This window comes from Sinocyclocheilus rhinocerous, unplaced genomic scaffold (genome assembly GCF_001515625.1).
Source record: "Sinocyclocheilus rhinocerous isolate Xijiao unplaced genomic scaffold, SAMN03320098_v1.1 scaffold1573, whole genome shotgun sequence".
In the NCBI taxonomy this organism is placed as follows: Eukaryota; Metazoa; Chordata; class Actinopteri; order Cypriniformes; family Cyprinidae; genus Sinocyclocheilus; species Sinocyclocheilus rhinocerous.
This window is the reverse complement of record NW_015624212.1, coordinates 254,580-277,473: the sequence shown is the minus strand read 5'-3', so window position 1 is coordinate 277,473 and position 22,894 is coordinate 254,580. Positions and strand designations below refer to the sequence as shown.

Genomic DNA, 22,894 nt, shown 5'->3' with positions numbered 1-22,894 from the left:
GAAAGAAAGTCTCGTCTTTCAGTAAAAAGTACCAATAAGTTTACTGGTAGAGTGTGTATGCGCATTAGCCAGGCCAACTTAAAAAATACAGTTTTTCTTTTAGCCTAGCCTGAAGAAGTAAAATATTATGATAACATACAGCCCAGATTTTATTGGTGATTTGAAATATGTAATTGGAGCATAAGCTTAGCCAACAGTTGTGGAGATTTCAGTCTTATTCAAGTAGATAGGAGCCTGCATGCTTTTTAGATATAGCCATCCAGGGACGTTGTCAAGATAGCCAACAAGTGAACTGACTTGCTTTAAATGGAACTAAATCAGTTTTTATCTGATAAAGCAAGAACCGTTTACACATCCATGTAAACCGAACATTTTGTACTAACCAGCCACAATAGGACATTCTTGGTTTCTATAGAGTGCTGCAGGGTCAACCCAAAATTTGGCATCACCCTAATTTCCTAGACAAAATTTCAACAGAATTTTTCCATTTGGCTTTGGAATTGTTGCAGAAAATAAGCTCTGTGTTTAACAAAAGTTTGTTTTGTACATGTTTTGTTCACAGATAAACAAAAATGTTATGAATTTTGAAGCCTAAATGCAATTGCCAAAAGTAAAAAGCTAACCTTTATCTAAAATCTAGAGGCTGGAAAGTTTGAGTTACAATAGTTTGCAAGAGTGTGAGCATAAACACAACAAGGCTATTAAGGCTATAAAAACGTTTATCTTCGGTGTTGACGTTTAATGTCCTTAATAATCTCTCTAGACCCATTGACCCAGTTGTAATTGCCGCCTTTTTCAAGACGCGTACAATAAAAGCTTAAAAAAAAATACAAGTGGGGTATAAGTGATGTATAAGTCACAGAATAAATTAGGAAAATATCTTGAGCTTGTGGTAACTTCTGACCTTATTTCAAACATTTAACCAAAAACCTATTCAAAAAACCCATTGACATCAATGACGGAAATGGAAAAGTTACAAAAATGTCAATTCCTTTCTGGGTTTTAGGACTCATTCCTGCAGCACTCTGTTTTTGTTACGTCATGCTGGGTTACAGCACCCACAGTGAAATCTCAGAAAAATTCAGAATCCAAATCCAAATAAGTGTAATAAAGGGATATCGTTTACCAAAATATGAAAATGTTGTTGTTTTTTATTACATTATTTTTGGAGCTTTGGCTGCACTAGTTCCAATTATTTTTGTGTCCTACAGAAGAAAGAAAGTCATACAGGTTTAGAATGTCATAAGGGATCAGAGAATTTACATTTTTAGGTGTGCTATCACTTTAAAACTTAACATATGTTCAAACACGCTATAATTGTAATGTCTTGTTTTCATTTTCAGATTGGACAGACAAATGACTTGTTGCTGGAAACCTGTAGAATCACAAGACAGTGAGAGTGACAGAAATACATGTAAACGGACTCGGCTAACTATATGCAGTGTAGGCTTGAGGGCAGTGAGCTCTATGGATGTAATTATGGAGTAGGCGTGGTGGAGGGATGCCAGAAGCATTTTTTCAGGAGTTAGTTGAGCAGCCATGTATACAGAAATATGATTGGCAGGATTATATGTACATGGTTCTACGAACCTTTTGTTTCCATTATTATTATTATTCTCAATTTTTCATGTCACCGATAAGAGTTAATCATTTCTTGGTACCGTTGTCCACATTCATTGTAGAGAGTTCATTCATTTGTGCGCTACGTAATGTACATGAACATGTAGAATACAAATCAAGTTATTATGTAATTCCTGCTTTGTTTATCTACATGATTTCACACCTCGTTCCACGAGAGGCCAAAACAAATAACAGCAATTACAATAACCACATTCACGCAAAATAACTGTGTTTACACCTGCTCCCTCTGGGCCTCACATGCACACACACTCTGTTTGTGTGTGTGTGTGTGTGTGTGTGTACCTGTTTTTCTATTCTGGTTGGGACTTAAACCTGAATACACACAGACTCATGGGGACTGTCATGGGGATGTCACAGTGGGGACCTAAATTGAGATCCCCATGGCTAAACAAGCTAATAAATCACACAGAATTAAGTTTTTTGAAAATCTAAAAATGCAGAAAGTTTCCTGTGAGGGGTAGGTTTAGGGCTAGGGTTGGTGTAGGGCAATAGAATATACGGTCTGTACAGTAGAAAAACCATTACGCCTATGGAGAGTCCCCACAAGGATAGCAAACCAGACGTGTGTGTGTGTGTGTGTGTGTGTGTGTGTGTTTGAAAAGACAGAAGGCTGGGGACAAACGATAGAGGTCTTGGGTTAAAGCGATAAATAAAAAGAATATGAAAGCGCGGACAGTCAAGGTCGAGGGCAAAAGGAATGACAAAAGGTTCTAAATCATCATTCATTGAAGATGAATAAAATTAAGGCCTTGTCATTTGAGGTCAACAAAATAGATAAAAACTTCTTTTTTTTTTTTTCTACCAAATGCATTTGCCTTCATGTTTTGTTTGTGTTTTATACAGGCTTGTGAATGAAAAAGTCAGTGCAATGCTACATGCTACGTAAACAACAATATTGTGTTACAGGCTTCATTTGCTTAATTATTACTAATGAGGACGCTTTCTCAATGGAAGGAGGTCGTTGTCCTCAGTGCCTTCATTTTAATCTTGAAAACATACTTAACATTATAGTTTAAGATTGATACTTTCTCTTATTTATGCGTGTCAGTTTCTCTAATCTTTTTTTTTTTTTTTTTACAGAAGAAAGTCAGGTTTGGAATGAACACTGGTAGAAGAGATGATTAAATATGTCTAAATGCAATGATTGTTTTACATGTTGATTGAACTGTAGCATTTCACAGATTCGTTATATTCTGTTTTTCTACAATGTGTTTTGCTTACAATATTGGATAACAGCCAGATCTTTGAAAAGTCCAAGTCTTTGTGATATACAGAGGGTAAAGTTGAAAGTTTTGAAGCAAACATAATATGTTGATTTTGAAATTACTGTTATTACTTATTTTTATACACTAGTCTCTGAGACCTTAAACATAAAGACAAGTCAATCTAAGTGAATATGAGTGTTAAATTATGCACAACAAATACGCTGCCTCAAAACTGTTCTGTTCTGTGTTTTTCACCATCTCTCAGACTATTTCAAATGAGTGAGCAAGCTTTGAATATTTCATTAGTTCACACATATGATAAACTAAAATACTGAAACTCTCAAGTTAAGGAGCAATTAGTGTTTTAGGCACTTTTGGAGGTACCACTAGGTGGGGTAAAAGAGCACATTAGAAGTGTTGAACATAAATCATTACATGCACTGTCCCAGAACTATTAGCTTAAAATTGATTTTAAAAATGAGGTATAATAGAAACAGTTAAGCCTAAATGAGGATAGGATGTAGGGCAAAAGAATAGCTTGCTCAGACGTCTGTTCATTTGCATGCAGTGCAACTACTAGGTCCAGTATTTAAAGTAGGAAAAATGGGCAAAACGGACATTTTTTGCTCTCTAAAACAGGTTTTCCTAGTCCTATTGTGATTGGTCAGTGCATGGTTCTCCAAAGACTCCTTGGCCTTGTAATATTTAATCAAAATGTGGTGACATAGATGTGCAACTGTCATATATTTGTTATGATAAAGTCAGTACTAAACATGTACCTAATTGTCTCTGTATTAAATTTTGCTGAGAAATTTAGCATTACATCACTTGCGCCCCACATGAATGGGTGCCGTCAGAATGAGAGTCAAAATAGCTGATTAAAACATCACAATAATCCACAAGTAATCCACATCTCTCAAGAGTGTGTAAGAGAAAAATGCTCAGACACCGTTTACAAGCAAAAACAGTTCTAAACAAATATGTTGGTGGACAAAAGTAAATGGACATTTTCATTAAAGGAAACATTATGATGGATTATGGACTCATATTTTGGCCATAAGCAGCAATTTAAAATTTAAATGACTTGATGGATTTGTTTCTTACAAACATGCAGCATTTTACTTCACAAATCATTAATTGATAGACATGAACTGATGGGTAGTCATGTGGATTACTTGTTATATGTTATTATCAGCTGTTTGGACTCTCATTCTGACGGCACCCATTCACTGCAGAGGATCCATTGGTGAGCAAGTACTACAGCTAAATTTCTCCAGATCATTCTGATGAAGAAACAAACTCATCTACACATCTGGGATGGCCCGAGGGTGAGTACATTTTTTTTTTTAGAATTTATTTTTATTTTTTGGTGAACTATTCCTTTAAAATATCTCGTAATTACGGATATACTTAACGTAAGCAATATGACTTTTTGCTACCGTAGACAGATATAACCCGCTATCAGGTAATGTGTAAATTTGAGTCGTCTCTGTATTTCCCGAGGGAATTAAACACAGCTAAACATCCTTAACCGCATAACACAGCTGGCACTCAGCAGTCATAAATAATAGAGATGGTAGTGTTTTGCTCTTTATAGACAGCACATTGGGTACAAGGATTGGTGCGTCACCTGGAAGTCAGTAAGGAATCCTATTATTTTACCCCACCTAAATTCCTCCTGGTATGAAAGAGTGCGGAGCAATAGGGAGAGAGAGATAGCACATGTGAGCAGGCAGAAAGAGTGAATGCAGCTCATGCATGAGGGGACACGACACTTGAAATGGGTTACATGCCTGACTTGGCTTTGTAGCTGAAGATAATAGCAGGAACCAGCTGTGAATTGCTGGTTCGATACCTGCACAAGCACGCTTCCATTTATACACCGCAGAAACACAAGCCGGTGCACAGAACGAGGGAGAGAGAGGCAGAAGAAGAGTGAGAAAGAACAAACACTTAACAGCTATTTAGGGAGAGGAAAGAGGAAGGAGGGCGCAGAGAAAGTCAGAGAGAGAGAGAGAGAGATTTGTTTTATCTCGGTGGTGAGAAGCATCAATCTCTAATCATTGTCTCTTCGCAGGTGCATCAGTAGGACATAGATCCATCTGACAGCTATTTAAATAGGTGCTATTTTAAGGGGCGGAAATACATAAAGAAAAAATTATCAATATGTTGCGCTGGCAAATCTGCCTTTGAAATCCTCCCAGCAGCTGGATTCAACCAAATGTTATCATCTATATCATGTGTGGTATACTATATTGACCAATCACCATCCAGAATTAGAACTTGTTAGTGACTAATGTACAGTAATTCAGGCTGATTATTCAGCCAAACTTCAAGATTCTGGATATCGACTAAATCTTTCTTCCGTCTGTTCCGAAATTTGCTGGTAGCACTGAAAAAGGATAATGAATACATGGTGAAATTTGAGTAAGCATTGGGTTAAGTGTGTACCTGTTTAATTATAACACACATGAAATCTGTTTTTGCCCATACAATTAAAGTCAATTGGTTCCAAAGCGACACTGGACCCTATTAACTTTCAAAACACAATGAGACTGATACCTTCTTTTGTTTTATACAGAAGACTGAAAGAAAGAGATTGGAACAACATGAGGGAAAGTAGATGATGACAGAATTTTCATTTTTAATGTGAGCTATCCCTTTATATGGAATGTAATGTTTTATTTATCAAACATGCACTTTAATGACCTCTGATGAGAAATTCCTGCAGAGAGTCTTCCTAGCCATTGAGTATGCAGGACTGAGTGGTATGCAAACCCCACCACGTTAACTAACATTGTCACCCCTGATTTCCACATCAAAGTGTGCGAGAAGGCATTGTGAGATCATAAGAGGCTGCTCTTAACGGAAGCGCAGTGGTAAAAATACGAGTCAAGACGAGTTAGATGTCGCTGAGTGTCTCATTCTCAAAGCTCTCTTTCCTCAGAAGTATTTTGGACAGGTTTATAACGTGATCCAGCAGTGCCTCAATGGAATCACTGCCTGGTTTTCATGGGTTTCTGCCACCTCCGTCAGAAAAGCAGGGTTCACTTGGCTGATACTCAATTAGTCCCTTCATAAATCTTTTTTTTTTCTTTTTCTTTCTAATACCAATCCAAGTTTTTCTATGTTATTTTTTTAAGACAAAAAGAAGGTTGCATTTCATCCCAAAACCAAACAAATAATCAATAAAATAATAATCAGTTTTCTTTTGCTGAATGAAAATTAAGCCAATTTCAGGAGCATTCAGATTCACTTTTCAGATTGATTGATTGATTGATTTTTCAAATTCTCATTAGTGTAATGGGTTACACTTTATTTTAAAGTGTCCTTGTTACCGTGTATTAATACATTAAAGTACTGAGTAATATTAATTAACTAGATGTACTTACTATATGGTTAGGGTTAGGATTAGGGTTTGTTTTAGGGTTACTTTAATGCAATTATGCTTAATCTATTGTTATTATAATAGTATGTATATGTAACATGTAACAAGGACACCTTAAAATAAAGTGTTACCGTGCAATGAAAAAAAATATATATATAATTGTAATGCGAACAAAATTAAATTTGTAAAATATGTATACATTAATCTTATATTTAAATAAATAAAAAAATAATTTGTACTGTAAAACAACATGATTTTAATTGGAATTAAAAAAAAAAATCCATGCACATTATGTTAATGATATTTTGGGGGAAAGTAATGATACTCATGAAAATAATAAAATATAATTTATTTTTCTATCTGTTGTTTTTAGGTAAAAGGAGACATTTTCATGAGATTCTTCCAAATGTATCCTAAAAAAAAACATTTATAAAGCTTTAATATAAAAATATCTCTAATGGGCTTTAAACAAAAAGCCAGCTGAACAGAGATGATTTGCCATTATATTATTTCCAATCTTCCAAATTAACCAAAGATGAACAAGGGGAAGAAGCTCAATGAATTGTTCGCCTCCTCACTTCCTGCTCGGTCTCTTTCCTCCAAAATGACCCCTTGTCCACATCTCTTTCTTTGGGTGAATAATAACAATAATTGGGGGCTAAATTGCAGCTTGAGAACAGAGTTGCCTGACAGTAGCTTCCTCAGGCACGATTTCAGCCTCATCCTGGCCCTGTGACACTCACACATGGTCTCTGTCAGCTTCTAAATAGCCATCTAAAACATGTACACACTCTTCATTCTATTTTACAGATACGTCTTTGAAAATGCGTGACTTTTTTTTTACCCTCAACTGGTTCTCTCATTTTATAGATGTACTGTAAGGACTCCAAGCAACAAATTCTATTAAAGAGTATGTGTGGGGACAAAAAAAGTGTGTGAATTAGTCAAGGACAAACCAAATTAAGAGCTAAGAAAACCATGTCATCCTTGATAGAGTCTTTGACCTTGTTATAATTACTTTGTTGGTCGGAATGAAGAAAGAAATTAATTTGAATGTTTGGTTCTGTGCAGCAACCTGACGGAATATGGAACAAAATAATTTTACTTAGCCTCATTCAGTTCGATTTTTGACACAGCTAGTTGCAGTGTTACACTGAGAAAACATGGCATTCTCTGAGAGCGGAATAAATCAAGAATGAGAGATTTTTCTGGTTAAAGTGATGATGGATTTATTATAGATTTTGTGTTAACTGTGATTCACATTATTAATTCATGAGCCAGGCTGTCAGTCATGTGAATTCACTGCTGTGAGCTCTCAGCAGTCTCTGCACACACACTTGTCATACAGTAGATGTGAGAGCAGAGTATGTATTTACTGTAGATAGGATGCTTCATCTACAAATATGTAACCTACATTATAAAAGGGAAGAAAAATCTGAATAGAAAAGAGACTTTCTTAAACTCTCTCCCTGGTTTTCAAATTTCAAACTGGTAGATATACCACTAGCAACACTAAGGTTTGATTCCCTGCAGGGAAAAAAAAACTGATCAGATCTATACATGCAGGTAAACTCTGTTTACTTCATGACTCATGACTGCGTACATCACTTCATATATCATTATTCTGTTGATAAAACACAGAAAAGTCAGTGTGCTGTTGCTTAATGTTTCCAGCTAAATGTCTAAAGTATTTCAGTCAAGTAATTTACAATTGATCATTAATAATTATTCATTTTAAATGGATATACCTGAAATGGTCATCGTAAAGATGTTCTGTGAAGTCTGTATATTTTGGGGGCTTTTTTCTTTAAAAAAAAATGTAATCAACATTAATGATGCTATTTTAAATATCATAAACTCGATATAAAAATTTTGTGACTTGTCGCCCATGAGTGTTAGAATTGATGTAAAACAAAACTTGCTGCGAATGTTGACAAAGATCCCTTTTAGCAGATCTTCTCTGATATAATATTGGGCAGGAAAATAAAATAGCAATCTAACATACACTAAACTGTGCTTATCAAGAAATTTCATTGTCTTTAAAGCAACTTGTAACCGGCAATGTTTAAAACTTTGTTTTAGCACAGTGTTTAACTGACAGGTCCTTTGCTGTTGGCGATGCATCAGGATATATTACAGTTTCACATGTGATGTGGTCACAAACTGTAGGTTCTTCACTACCTCTGAATGTGTTTTTAGTGAAAAAAAAATCACAAAAACTCCATCTGTGAAATAAATGTTAATTCCAGGTAAATATGGGTCTGGATATCTTTTTCATTCTGATCTTTCCTTATGCTCTTCTGATGTGGAGCCTCTCTTTTGCTCTCTCTCGGTATACATATATATCAGACATTTAAATGCTGTAATATATTGAACAATTACAATGAATTGCATAGGTCCACTACATTTTACAGTATGCAAAAAAAATTAAAATAAAATAATAATCACACAACATTGGCTAAAAAAGAAAATTGACTTGCCTTTAGTTTGAGTTTTTACATTTCAATAAATATTCTCAGCAGCCAACACTGTGGCACAGATCACGATTATCCTCCTGGCTAGTGAACATGTATTTACTATAGTCTGGAAAATATTTTCTTTTACTTTGCGTAGATTTGTTCGCAGTTTTCGAGGATGGCGCCATTGTGGCTTTTTGTTACATACGATTGAATCTCAGACTTTTCCCAGTGAACTATTAGGGCGCCTTCATTACCAACTTGAAACAATTTAAAATAATTTCTTTACTTCTTTAGGGCTCATGTGCCTTGCCTGAAATCATGTGCTGACCCAACTCCCCAGAACAAAGAAAAAAATCCCTCTGACCCATTTTAGTGTGAAGTAGTGCAAGTTTCTATTCCGTCCTTACGGCTGAGATGAACGAATGAGAGCGCGGAGGCCGTCCCCGCTGTCTATAAAGAGCATTGTCTCACACAAACCAATTTATTGCAATTCCCACTAGGACAGAAATAGATTTGAGTATAGTGATTGTGCGCTGTTTTCATATAGACAATGATCATGCCCGTAGGGCTAGAAAACGAGAGAAATACAGAGAGGGAGGCAGAGAAAAGGGATGTAAAATTACTGAGATGTTGGGCTGTGGAGGCTGGTTAACTATCCCACTTCTACAATGAATGCACTCAATGCGTTTGCACCGCAACAGCCCGTCTACACCATGAGCGCAAGACACAACAAAACCAGGAAGCGTGTTTGGAGTGTTTCTCGCTTTGTCACGTGGCGTGGCTCGCTTGCAGTGTTGACTCTTCAAAGTTGGCTGTGCTTCAGGACTGATCAATAATCACATGTAGAGCATTAGTTTCTCCTGCCAAGTGCGTGTCCTGTTTAGATATATACACCAACCTTGTAGAGGCCTAAAACAACGGGCAACTCAATATGATGAATGCAGAGCAACAGCATTACACACCAATTAGAGCGAACTGAAAACGTGGGTGTTTATGTTCAAGTAGGTGTTGGTTTGAAGGGAACAAAAACAATATATGATGGGTGGATGTACAATCTGAGTGTGGGAAATGTTAGGCTGAAAAGAGCTTTTGAAAGAATATTCCGGGTTAAATGCAGCATCTAAGGCATACAACTTGTGTCTGAGTTTGTAGAAATAAGCTAAAACTCATGTACAGTAAAGTCTATGGGTCAAGTAATTTCTGTATAAACATTTTGGAGCATGATTTAGGACGAACTAGACAACTTTACAGCAGATATTTGTTATCAAATATTTAATAAGTGCTTTAATAAAAAATAGCAACTTCCCTTTCGGCTTTTTAAACCTCTGAAATGTCCCACTGACTTAAATTTTAAGTGCATTGCTGCAACAGATGCTGTCGATAGTTGATAACATTAATCAATATTTTATTTGGGCCTGTTTATGTGCAGATCTTTGATGGATACTACCACTCTGTAAATGCTTGATTTATGCACATGTTTAGGGACAATTAGTTTCCTCCTACTGCGCTTATTTATTTATTTCAGATATTCTGATTTATTCTTGATCATTTATAAATAATCATTAGAAACGGCGCATGGTGGAAATTTGCAACTCACTGTAAAAATAACTTATGCAGGTTGTATTCATTATTTTGTGAGCTTGGGACTAGCTGGGTTTAAGGTTAGCGGAATGATTTCGCTAATGATTGATGTGATATGTAACTTCCTGTCATCTGCATTATGAGAAATGTTACTCTCATAATACAGTGGCAATTACAGTTAGGTGGTTTGTCTGTGTGATGTTTATAAGGCAGAATAAAAAATGAGTCAATTATCTATGGTGGAAGAAAGTAAGGAATTGAATGTGTTTTTATGTGGCTACAATGGCTGCTTGTACCATTAGCTCGAGAAACTTTCAGCTGTTTATTTCTTAATTTAATCTTCTAAACATTAATTAAAATGGTATATTTGTATGTGCGTGCAGTCCAAATCACTGTCGTCCACTGATCTCATGGTGTTTTAGACTGACAAAACATTAATTAGAATTTCGCCTTTGTCAGCTTATCTCACACCTGCAGGACAGAAGCAAAAGAGAGAGAAAGAAGTTTAGCTCCACTGGGAGCAGGCGGGAGAAGAAGAGAGAGAGAGAGAGAGAGAACCTTAGATATCATCAGTGTGCTTCCAATCTCTATTGGTCAGGTAAGTTTAAGATCGAATCAATGAAAGGGAAAATAGAAATAGAGGAAGATTTTTATTTTTATTTTTTAAAGTAAGGTGCCATTCAAACAGAATACAGTTTTGCGTTTCAAAACGTGGGCAGTGGAATGAAACACAAGTTTCATAGAACTTATTTTAATCTGAGCATTGCATTTTTAGAATGCCGTTTCATGCGCATCACACATTTGTCGCTACCTACCACTAATGTTCAGACAGATAATGTGTCCTGGTATTACAGTATATGCTAAATTAATAAATAAGCTCAACCCTAAAATATAATTAGTTGCTAGAAATGCTGTTCTTTAAGCATGAACATATAAGCATGTACGAATGTAAAGCATATTGACAGTATTTGATTCTGGGCTCTAAAATTTAGTCTAACCCACATTTATACTTGTCATCACAGCAAGAGTGTAGACACACAGACATATTTAAACACATTCAAAATATTATGCCTGGTCTGAACAAAAAGTCCATTCAAAAATGTTTTCTGTTGATTATTTTTTCCTCAGAGTAAATGAGTGAAGTCTCTGTACATTCAGCACCTCAGAAACTGTACAAAAGCTTCGTGATCTGGTACAAAACAACATACATCTGCTCAGACTCTTGTACTTTTACTTACAAACCAGAATGGCACACAAACACCTCAGCGTCATGTCTCTGAATCTAGTTGGCACGGTCTCTCTTTTTCTCACACACAGACATCACCTCAGCACCATTACCAGTCCTCTGAATGCAGCATGGCAGGGACTACACACAGACAGAGCGAATTAAGTCAACAGACCAGTCGCTCTCTCCTCCTCCACTCAGCCAAGACCCCCCCTGCTGTAAGGTGGATTGAGGGTGTCTAGCAGGGTAAAGTGGAAACCTTCTTCTCTCAAACCGCCCCAGGTCTGACCCAGACATTCTTGCTTGGCTCGTGGTGAGATGGAGCCACACACTGGGCCTTTTTCTTGAGTTGTTGTGGTGTCTACTCTGAAAGCCTGCTTAACTGTTCTCAACACTGAATGTACAGCAGGGATGGGTGGGTGATACCTGCTGCTATGTACTCATTTCACAAGTTTATTGACCTTTCAGTGTGTGGATGAATGGGCGGACGGACGGACAGACACAGACAGACAGACAGACAGACAGACAGACAGAGATAGATAGATAGATAGATAGATAGATAGATAGTGTCATGTTCACTAGCTGGAGTGCCCATGAGCTCCGCTAGAGGGCACTCCATCCTGTACTCTTTACCATTTACTCCGGACTCCACTTCTCATAATCCTTTGCCTGGACACATCATCAATTGCAATCACCTGTCTCTCATCACCTCATCAGTCTCCCACTATAAAAATGGCACACACACACGCTATCACATCGCTGGTGATTTAATGTTTTTTTTAGTTTCCGTGTTTCTAGTTTCCCTGTTTTCCTAGTTTTTGCATCTCTCGTGTTTGGATCATTGGACTGTTTCAATGTTTTGATTGTTTGCTGCCTGCCCTGACCTTTGCCTGTATGTGGATTACTTTTTGCCTCTGCCTTGGATATACCTGTTTGCCGTTACTGGACCCTGCCTGTTTTGACCACAATCTTTGAATAAAGCCTGCAATTGGATGCCCACTCCGTTGTCACGCCCCTTCGTTACAGAATCACCAGCCACACCCAGATCCAGCGGCTTTGTGAGTGTTTCCAGACCAGCTAACATGAATCCAGTCACACAGCTCATGCATCTTCGGCAGGGGAATCAATCGATTGAAAAGTATGTAGTGGACTTGGTTGAGGTATGTTTAATGATATTTTTCCGTGGAGGGCTTTCCGAGCCCCTCAGCTCCCTTATGCCACTACATGACTCTAATTGGACTCTAGAACATTATATAGATATTGCATTACAAATGTGTGGTTCCCCTTTCACTGTGGGAGAACCTCTCTACAAGATGGCTGCTAGCCTAGAGTCTCTTCACAAAATGGCTGCCAATGCAGAGACTGTTCACAAAATATCTGCCAATGAAGAAACTGTTCACCAAATGGCTGCCTTCCCAGAGTCAAGTCAAGTCACAGCTGATCTTCCTGTGTCAAGTCAAGTCTCAGCTGATCTTTCCGAGTCTTGTCAGGCCACAGCTGATCGTCCAGAGTCTCGTCACATCACAGCTGATCGTCCAGAGTCTCGTCACATCTCGAGCAAGTCCTCGAGTTTAGCCCAGAGAGAGCTCCTGATCCCGAGTTTGGCCCAGAGAGGGTATCTGTTTTAGACCAAAGTCCAGTGCAGGCTCCAGCCCGAGCTCAGTCTAGTGCCCGCTCTTGTCCCAGAGCTCAGCTGGGATCCAGCTCCAGTCCATGAATTCGCTCCGGAGTTTGCTCCTAGTCCAGTGTCCGCTCCAGAATCCATTCCAGAGTCCACTCCTAAATGCTCTCCAGTGTCCGCTCCTCCAGAGCGCCCTCCAGTGTCCACGCCAGTCCCAGAGCCCTTTCCTGTCCCTGAGTCTTTTCCAGATTCCCCTAAGGTTGCAACTTCTGTTGCAGAACCTTTCACGGCGGAAATATCTGCTCCAACTCCTTCCGAGACCGTAGCAGCACTCTCCCCTGAGCTCTCTGTGTTCCCTGTTGCCTCTGTTTCTACCATGGACACTAGTTTTGAACTCTCACTGTTTCCTGATGCCTCGGTTATGGCCGCAAGTGCTGTCTCTGAAATCCCTGTGTTTGTTGTAGCTCTTATTGCTACTGCTGCAGAACCTCCAGAGGTGGCAGCATCCGCTGCAAAACCTCCAGAGGTGGCAGCATCCCCTGCAGAAACTCAAGGGGTGGCGGCATCTGCTGCAGAACCTCCAGAGTTGGCGGGGGTGTTCGCTTCAGGTCCTCTGAAGACAGAGATGCCCACTTATGAACTATTTGTCTGTACTGACGAGGTCATGGAGACCGTCAGTGAATCCTCTGTTATACCAGTCTCGGTCCTAGAAGCCAACCATGAATTATCAGCCCTGCCTGTTACGGTCGCTAAGACTGCCTCTGAATTCACTCAGTGCCCTTCCATGGCCAATAAGGCCGATCCCGAACTCCCTGACTGTCCTGTCACAATTAAGGAGACTGCCTATGAACTCTCTGCCTGTCCTGTCATGGCTATGGAGGCTCTTGTTACGGCTAAAAGACCATTTCTGAACCCTCAATCTGTCCAGTTACGGCTATGGAGACCATCTGTAAACTCTTTGCCTGTCCTGTTATGGCTAAGAAGGCCGTTTCTGAACCCTCAGTCTGTCCTGTTACGGCTAAGAGGCCATTTCTGAACTCTCAGTCTGTCCTGTTCCGACCAAGGAGGTCGATTCTGAACTCTGTAACTGTCCTATCATGGCCAAGAAGACCGGTTCCATTACAGGACAAGCTCTCTATTTGTCCTGCAACGACCAGGGAGGTAATTTCTAAACTCTATGACTGTCTGACTGTTAACCTCTCTGTGCTCTATGTTCCAGTTCTGCCTGATCCGCCTTGGTGGTATCCTGCACAATTAGCTCCGCTGAAGTGGTCTTAAGCTCCGTCCTGGTACTCATCTGCTGCTCCACGGGGATCTTCGGACCCGTCTGCTCTGCTGAGGTGGTCGCCTGCTCTGCCCTGGTGGTCTTCAGCTCCCCCGGCTCCTCCCTGGCTCTCTGCTCCGCCTTGGCTCTCTGCTCCGCCGGCTCTGTCTCAGTCCCCTGTTCCTCTCCTTCCTCATGGACCTGGCCCTCCATCCCTCCCCCTGTTCCGCCTCCGCTCCACCTCCCTCCTGGACTCTGGTCTGTTAAGGAGTGTCTGGAAATCTCTGTCATGATCTCTAGCTGGAGTGCACATGAGCTCCGCTAGAGGGCACTCCATCATGTACTCTTTACCATTCACTCCGGACTCCACTTCCCATAATCCTTTGCCTGGACACATCATAAATTGCAACCACCTGTCTCTCATCACCTCATCAGTCTCCCACTATAAGAATGGCACACAGACGCTATCACATCGCTGGTGATTGAATGTTTCTTAGTTTCTGTGTTTCTAGTTTCCCTGTTTTCCTAGATTTTGCATCTCTCGTGTTTGAATCCTTGGACTGTTTCAACGTTTTGATTGTTTGCTGCCTGCCCTGACCTTTGCCTGTTTGTGTATTACTCTTTGCCTCTGCCTTGGATATACCTTTTTTCCGTTACTGGACCCTGTCTGTTTTGACCACGCTCTTTGAATAAAGCCTGCGATTGGATCCCCACTCCATTGTCACGCTCTTTCGTTACAGATAGATAGATAGATGATATGCAGTTCAGATGATATGCAGTTCGATATGTGTAGGTAGACAGACAGACAGACAGATAGATAGATAGATAGATAGATAGATAGATAGATAGATAGATAGATAGATAGATAGGCAGGCAGACAGATAGACAGACAGAAATACAGAGAGATGGATAGACAGACAGGCAGTTTCAGTAGTTATGTAGGTAGATAAACAGTTCAGTAGATGTACATTTTGATAGTGAGATGGTTTGATAGTTATGCATCAAGATAAACAGACAAACATAGGCAGACAGACACACACACAGATAGATAGATGGACGGACGGACGGATAGATAGATAGATAGATTTTCAGAGGAGGATTTTTAGGCAGGCATAAATAGACAGGCAGATAGATAGACAGACAGACAGATGTATAGATAGATAGGAAGATACATTTGAAGTTCTGTAATTTTGTGAGTGCAGGGACAAAAAAGCCCTTCATTCACCCCTTCATTCTCTTACCATTGCAAAACAGAACAAGGGGAGAAGAGAGCAAACGCAGATGAAAATGTTACTGGAAAGGGTAGCTACATTGAAAAACCGCCTCCTCTGAGAATTGTCCTTGGCAGACGTGAAAAAAAAATTGCATTTTGTACCACATAAAAGCTTAATCTCCATAGAAGGAAGAGAGAAGGAGAGAGAGACGCTGCTTTTGAGGCAGCCCAGCCTGTCCGAAAAGACCAGGCCCTCGCAAGGTCTCATTACCTGAAGAAAAACTGTGCCATTAAATTGAAATTTAATTTGCAAAATTGTGTTTTAATGTAGCTATTCGCCTCTATCCGTCCAAATGTGGCTTCTGTCGCCGGCATTTCTTAAGGCAATTTAATTGGACTAATAGAGACAGCTGTTAATAGCAGGGCTTCTATTGTGTGGCTTTGGTGGTTTCATCAAGGCTGGACCCTCAGGACACACTGATAGAGTTTGAAATAGATTCAGTTGGAATCCAGAAGAGAGCTTTCAGCTTCTGCAAGCAACAAGGAGAGAGATTTGACACAACACACACGCAAGCGCATGTGCCGTATGGCTTCTCTCAGAAAGTCCCTCAAAATCCGCTGAAGGAATTCACTTGCCAGTTTTAGCTTGCCAGTAACACCATATGCATCTTCCATGTAGTCAAGAAGAGGCATGAGAGGAAAGATACAAAAAGACGGATATGCACTCTCTCTTATATCCCCATCCTATAACAGCTCACCATGACTAAGACATATGTGCAGCACTTCTCAGAGAATAGAAAAACCTCATCATCAACGCCAAAAGGAAAGGTCATGTCCACGGTCAAGGATATGGCAGGCCATATTGAGTCTAAACGGGAAGATTTACAGCTGAAGCACTATCAAACGCTCCTCTATCTGCGCATAATCAAAGGGCATTAGAGACAGAGAAGCTTCAAACGGCCTGCATTACAGAGGCAGCCCTGTAATGGTATGACAATGGAGAAGCATCTCTAGAATATTAAGGTGCCGTGTGCCGGTATTCACTATGAATTCAGACACCGGCTCCAATCCCCATGTTGGCCGATGATGAGTCAGGCCCATGCGAGCAGCCTCCAATATGACCCAGTGAAGACTTGCGTCAGACAAAGGCAGCAGATCTGGACTCAGATTTATTATTTGCCATATCAAAAATGATTACAGAACGTGACTGACACCAGATAAGTCTCAGTGGATGGGGGTGAGTTCTACCTAAATATCTTTATATTTGTTTCAAAGAATTCCTCTACATGATATATTAATTAAATATTATTAAATTATAATTATACCAATTTTCTTTTTTTTTTTATTAATTGTTTATTTTTTATTTATAATTAAATAAAATATGGTTTAATATTGTTTATAATTTATTATTAACATATACAAATAATTTGTATCAAATATTATAAACTTGCATTTGTATAACATATTATAATTACTTTATATATTTTTACAATTAATCAAACACAAATAAATAAATACATTTAATGTTTAATAAATATACAATATTACATTTGTATTTATCTCTGAAACAATATTTAATATTCAATAAAATATAATAATAATAATAATAATAATAAATGTACTATAAATATGCTATATACAGTACATTTAAAACATATACACACAATGTTTGTAATGTGCAGTCATAAACTTCACTGAGACTGAAAAACGAGGGAAACTCTATGTGAAGGTTCAAAGGTGTCCACTAGAGGGCCTAATGAGCTGGTAATGTTTTCTGTTCCCTTTTCATCCTTCAACTGCTTGGCACATCTCATAAAGCATTTATATAGCATTTAAAAGCATTTATATATTTGCTTATTATATTTTGTGTTCCTAAGCGCAGAACAGTCTGAAAACCGTGCACATTTTCACTGTTTTGAAGTATGAAAACCTATGCAGAGTATTCTAAATACTTTAAAATGCGGCTGGCGGTCTTAAAAGATATTCTATAAACGGTTTTGTATTCTCTCTCTCTACCAGACACAACTGACAAACATATTAAAACACATAGATGCTAGCTTAAGTGAAGTCAGGTTGAGAAAGCCATTAGTCTTGAATCTTACATTTCCCTTATCTAATATTACAGTTATATCTCTTGAGATTTACACACAAACTAACAATTGAACAATTTATGTAGCTAATAGTGACTCCTTAGAATCCCTGAATTTAAAGCCAGTTCTAAAAATATCCTTTACTGGTGTTTTTATGTCTTTCTTTAGAGCTGAAGGCCAAATACAAGACCAGCACCAAAATGTTGAGGGAAAAAAGAGAAACAAGACAGAACTTCAATCTGTGAAACTGGCAAGTGTGTTCTTGAAATCTCAATTAATAAAACCAAACGAAGAACTTGTATAGCCTGCAGGTTTCTAATCGTTCAATTATCTAGTATGGTGTTGGTTTTTGAACATTTTTAGACGTATATGCACCCTCCACAGCTTCATCAATGCTACTCGGGTAGCTCTTCATAAATTCCAACACGGAAATGTGTTTCTTATAAACTCATACCGGATATCATTTTGCATTATTATTAATAATACTAGTCAATAATATTATTAAAGTCTAACAAAATAGAACATTCTATGGGTGGGAAACACTCACCAAGTTGCAAATATGTGTGAGTGACAGCCACACAGACGTATACAAAATACATTATTTATAGTATACATTACATTCAGTATTCAATATTTACCATCAGGATCTTCTATCTGTGAGCGCATTGTGAAGGTCTTAAATGTGTATGTTTAATAGTGTGTGTTTGGACAATCTGGCTACTGAAAACCGATATAAATAAAGGCAGTTTTTTCAACGTAAAGATTTCCAACCCCGCTCGAGCTCTCAAAGTACAAGAGTCTTTTATAAACTCCCGTCTGCGCTTAGAAACGCGACCACATCACTCACATAAAGGACCGCTTTGGAAGCCCCGCCCACAATTTGAATTCCGAGAACCCGATTGGCTGCGTTACCCCCCTCCTCCTTCATCCATTGGTTGGCGGCGGATCAGTAACAATGTTTAATGCACTGTGAGACAGAGTCAGACAGTCAGAGAGAGAAACGCGCAGAGGAGGCAGAAGGGACACCGGCACACCACAGTGCATTTATTCCCGTACCGTTATCGACAGCTGGTCTTAGTGACAGTAGGACTGGACTGAACACTTTCGGTTGATATGCACATTTAAACTTTGGACACTCTTGTTTTCCCCATTTCGGTTTTTGTATTAGGGACTGGACGCATTTATCACGGGGATGTCTCACCCCGCATCAATGCAGTACAAGAAGCTGTTCGCGCTGGTGATATCAACGGTTGTGGATGTATATTTTACGCTTGGGTCAAGATATCTGTCCTGAAGCGTCTCCAGTCTGAGTCGATGAGCGGAGGAGAGTCACTGCATCCTAATTAGCCTCATTAACATTACAAGCGCACTTTTAGGGAGCACTTTATTTTTCCATACAGTCTAGCTGGAGTTTTTTTTTCCACTCATTGGGAAGGTGCATGAAGGATGTAACTCTTCTTTGGTGATGGTTGTGTTTAGACTGGATATAAGGCTACAGGTAAGTCTGTGTGATATTTCGTATCATCATCATTCTGTTCCAAAGTGTCACCCTGAAAAAAAGATGATATGCGCACAGTGCCAGAGAGGATGCAACAGCTTCTTCTCGTATTTATTCAAGAAGCGCAGTATAAATAACCATCCAGGATTGTGTTTCATTTGCTCTGCTTTATGCGACTAGGTAAGAATTGTATTTAACAGCCGGATTATGCCGGTTAAGAGACTTATTTCAACGCATTTGCATTCAGGGGGTTGCCTTAAGACAGCAAGGTATAGATATGGCATCAGTTAAGCAGCTGTTTCGGGACGCAGGGACATAGAAAGAGATGTATCCGTTTTTATTTGCTCAGCACCTTAATCCATAATTGCGCGTTTGATGCGCGTAACGCTCTTCGTGCCACATGGCGCATCCTCGACGCATTGCTTAGCCTACATGTTGAAAGCAGAATAACACAAACATCCACCTGTGTTCAGCGCTAAAGCGCTCCGACGCATCTCAAGGTTGGATTGACATGCCATCCACGTCGTTCGCCAGGGAATGAGGAATTGCGCATTAGAATTACGCGGTCACACTACAGAGAGAAAAAAAAAGCGCATATGTCGAGACACGAGGTGTTTGTTAAAATCTGTATGTCAGAATTAAAATCATCAAGTGTAATATTACATGCAATAATCTGATAGAGATTTTTTCTTTTCTTTTTATTACAGGAGAAGGGGCTGGGAAAAGCTATTTCTTTGTGGAAACTGGATTGTGACTATGCCTCCAATGCGCCTGTGCATTCAGCAGAATATAAATTAGCTGTACAGCCCCACCGTTTGTTGTAAAAACTCAGGATAAAGAGAGCCCTGCTACGGAGGAAAGAAAAGAGCATTCAAAGGAAAAGCCCACATAATGACTTTATACATTATACATTATCATGAATTGGCATGTGTGCTCAGTAATTGAAGGTAGAAATTGTGATATTGCCGGGAAGATCAACAGGTCGGAGGCATAAAACGCATCAGAAACCTAAGACACTCTCACTGAAAGGGATGCATCTTTCTGTTTTCCTTTTCCTAATTTTATGGGCGCAAGCCCTGACGTTGAAAAACTTGAACTACTCAATACCTGAGGAGAAAATTCAGGGCGTCATTGGAAACATTGCCAAGGATGCGGAACTGGAACTGGGAGAGCAGGGGAAAAAATCCAACTTCAGGGTGTTGGAGAACTCCGCCCCACACCTTATCGATGTGGATCCCGAAAGCGGGCTATTATACACTAAACAGCGGATCGACAGGGATACACTGTGCAGACAAAACTCCAAGTGCCAGCTCTCCATGGAAGTGTTTGCCAACGACAAAGAGATCTGCATGATTAAAGTTGAGATACAGGACATAAATGACAACGCACCAAGCTTTCCTTCTGAACAGATCGATATCGACATATCTGAGAACGCAGCCCCAGGCACACGTTTCCCCTTGGCTGCTGCCTATGACCCTGACACTAAGGAGAACGGCCTGAAAACATATCAGATCACGCGGGATGATTATAGCATATTCTCTTTGGATGTTAAATCCAGAGGGGATGGAACCAAATTCCCTGAATTGGTCGTTCAGAGGTCCTTAGATCGTGAGGAACGTAGCCATCACACTTTAATTATAACTGCCACAGATGGAGGGGAATATCCCAAATCAGGCACAATGCAAATTAATGTGAAAGTCACTGATTCCAATGACAACAGCCCTGTGTTTGAACAGCCCTCATATGTAGTGGAGATCCCTGAGAATTCACCCCCAGGCATGGTACTGATAGATTTAAATGCTACCGATCCTGATGAAGGGATTAATGGGCAGGTTACTTATTCCTTTAGCTGTTATGTTCCAGACAGGATCAAAGAGTTGTTCTCAATAGACCCCCGAACGGGTGTCATAAAGATTCAGGGTAAAATCGACTTTGAGGAGAACCCAATTATAGAGATTGATGTTCAGGCAAAGGATCAAGGCCCCAACCCAATTCCTGGCCATTGTAAAGTCACCGTTAAAGTGCTTGACAGGAATGACAACTGGCCATCGATAGGTTTCGTAGCTGTGCGTCAGGGGGCGGTTAGTGAAGCAGCAGCCCCAGGGACAGTGATCGCACTCGTCAGAGTCACAGACAAAGACTCGGGCCGCAATGGGCAGCTCCAGTGTAGGATTTTGGGGAACGTTCCCTTCAAGCTGGATGAGAACTATGATAACTTCTACACAGTAGTGACCGACAGACCCTTGGACAGGGAGGTAAAGGATGAGTATAACATCACTATTGTGGCCAAAGACAATGGCAGCCCACCCCTGAACTCAACAAAGTCTTTCACTGTTAAGATCTTAGATGAAAACGACAATGCACCCCGCTTCACAAAAATGGTCTACCTTCTCCAGGTGCCTGAAAACAACATCCCAGGGGAATACCTGGGTTCTGTTCTTGCTCATGACCCAGATTTGGGCCAAAATGGTACTGTATCCTATTCCCTCCTTCCTTCGAATGTAAGCGAGGAGTCTATCACTACATATGTTAATATCAAACCCACTGATGGTGCAATTTATGCCCTGAGGAGTTTCAACTATGAACAAACCAAGTATTTTGACTTCAAGGTCCAGGCGAAAGATTCAGGTAACCCTCACCTGGAGAGCAACACCACTGTCCGTGTCAGCGTGCTGGATGTTAATGATAACATTCCTGTCATTGTCCTTCCGTTACTTCAGAATGACACTGCTGAGATCCATGTGCCTCGGAACGTGGGAGTTGGACACATTATCACCACCGTGAGAGCGGTGGACAATGATTTTGGTGAGAGTGGTCGCCTCACCTACGAGATCTCAGATGGCAATGAGGAACACTTATTCGAGATTGATTCGGTGACGGGTGAGGTACGGACAGCCCAGCCACTGTGGGAGGAGGTGGCACCTGTTGTGGAACTCATCATCAAGGTGACTGACCATGGCAAGCCGTCACTGTCCGCCATGGCGAAACTTATCGTCAAAGCCTACTCCGGGCCCTTACCAGAGGGTGAACCGCGCATTAACGCAGAACACCATAACTGGGACATGTCGCTCCCGCTAATAGTAACCCTGAGTATCATCTCAATTATGCTCCTTGCTGCCATGATCACCATAGCAGTCAAGTGTAAACGGGAAAACAAGGAGATCCGCACATACAACTGTCGGATAGCAGAGTACACTCACCCACAACTTGGCAAGGGCAAGAAGAAGAAGATCAATAAGAATGACATCATGCTGGTGCAGAGCGAAGTGGAGGAGCGGGACACCATGAACGTGATGAACGTTGTCAGCAGTCCCTCCCTGGCCACCTCTCCCATGTACTTCGACTACCAAACTCGTCTGCCCCTCAGCTCTCCTAGGTCAGAGGTCATGTACCTCAAACCCACCGCCAACAACCTCAGTGTTCCTCAAGGGCACGTTGGCTGTCACACCAGCTTCACGGGACCTGTTACGAACACCACCGAGACGCCAGTGAACAGGATGTCAATAATACAGGTAGGAACGACAACTTATATTCTCCTTCCTTATTACCCTCCATCCCCCTCTCGTCCTGCTCTGTCTCACTAGGTCAATACATGAATGGATGAGTAGATGTGTGTGCATATAAAGCAGCCAGTGAATCATAGCGTGGGGGGGGGAGAAGGGGATCACAACTGGTGATAATATGAAACACGAGTCGTCCTCCACCCTTC

At 40.2% G+C, this 22,894-nt stretch overlaps 1 protein-coding gene across 1 annotated transcript in view; it reads left to right on the top strand.

Moving 5' to 3' along the window:
• Positions 1-20,110: 20,110 nt before the first annotated feature.
• LOC107739552 (protocadherin-17-like) overlaps positions 20,111-22,894 on the top strand; it is an 80,483-nt gene continuing 77,699 nt past the window's right edge. The window contains exon 1 of the mRNA XM_016551706.1: positions 20,111-22,697. Within this exon, the coding sequence (XP_016407192.1) occupies positions 20,217-22,697 (2,481 nt within the window). The 5' untranslated portion in view covers positions 20,111-20,216. The remainder of the gene's footprint in view (positions 22,698-22,894) is intronic.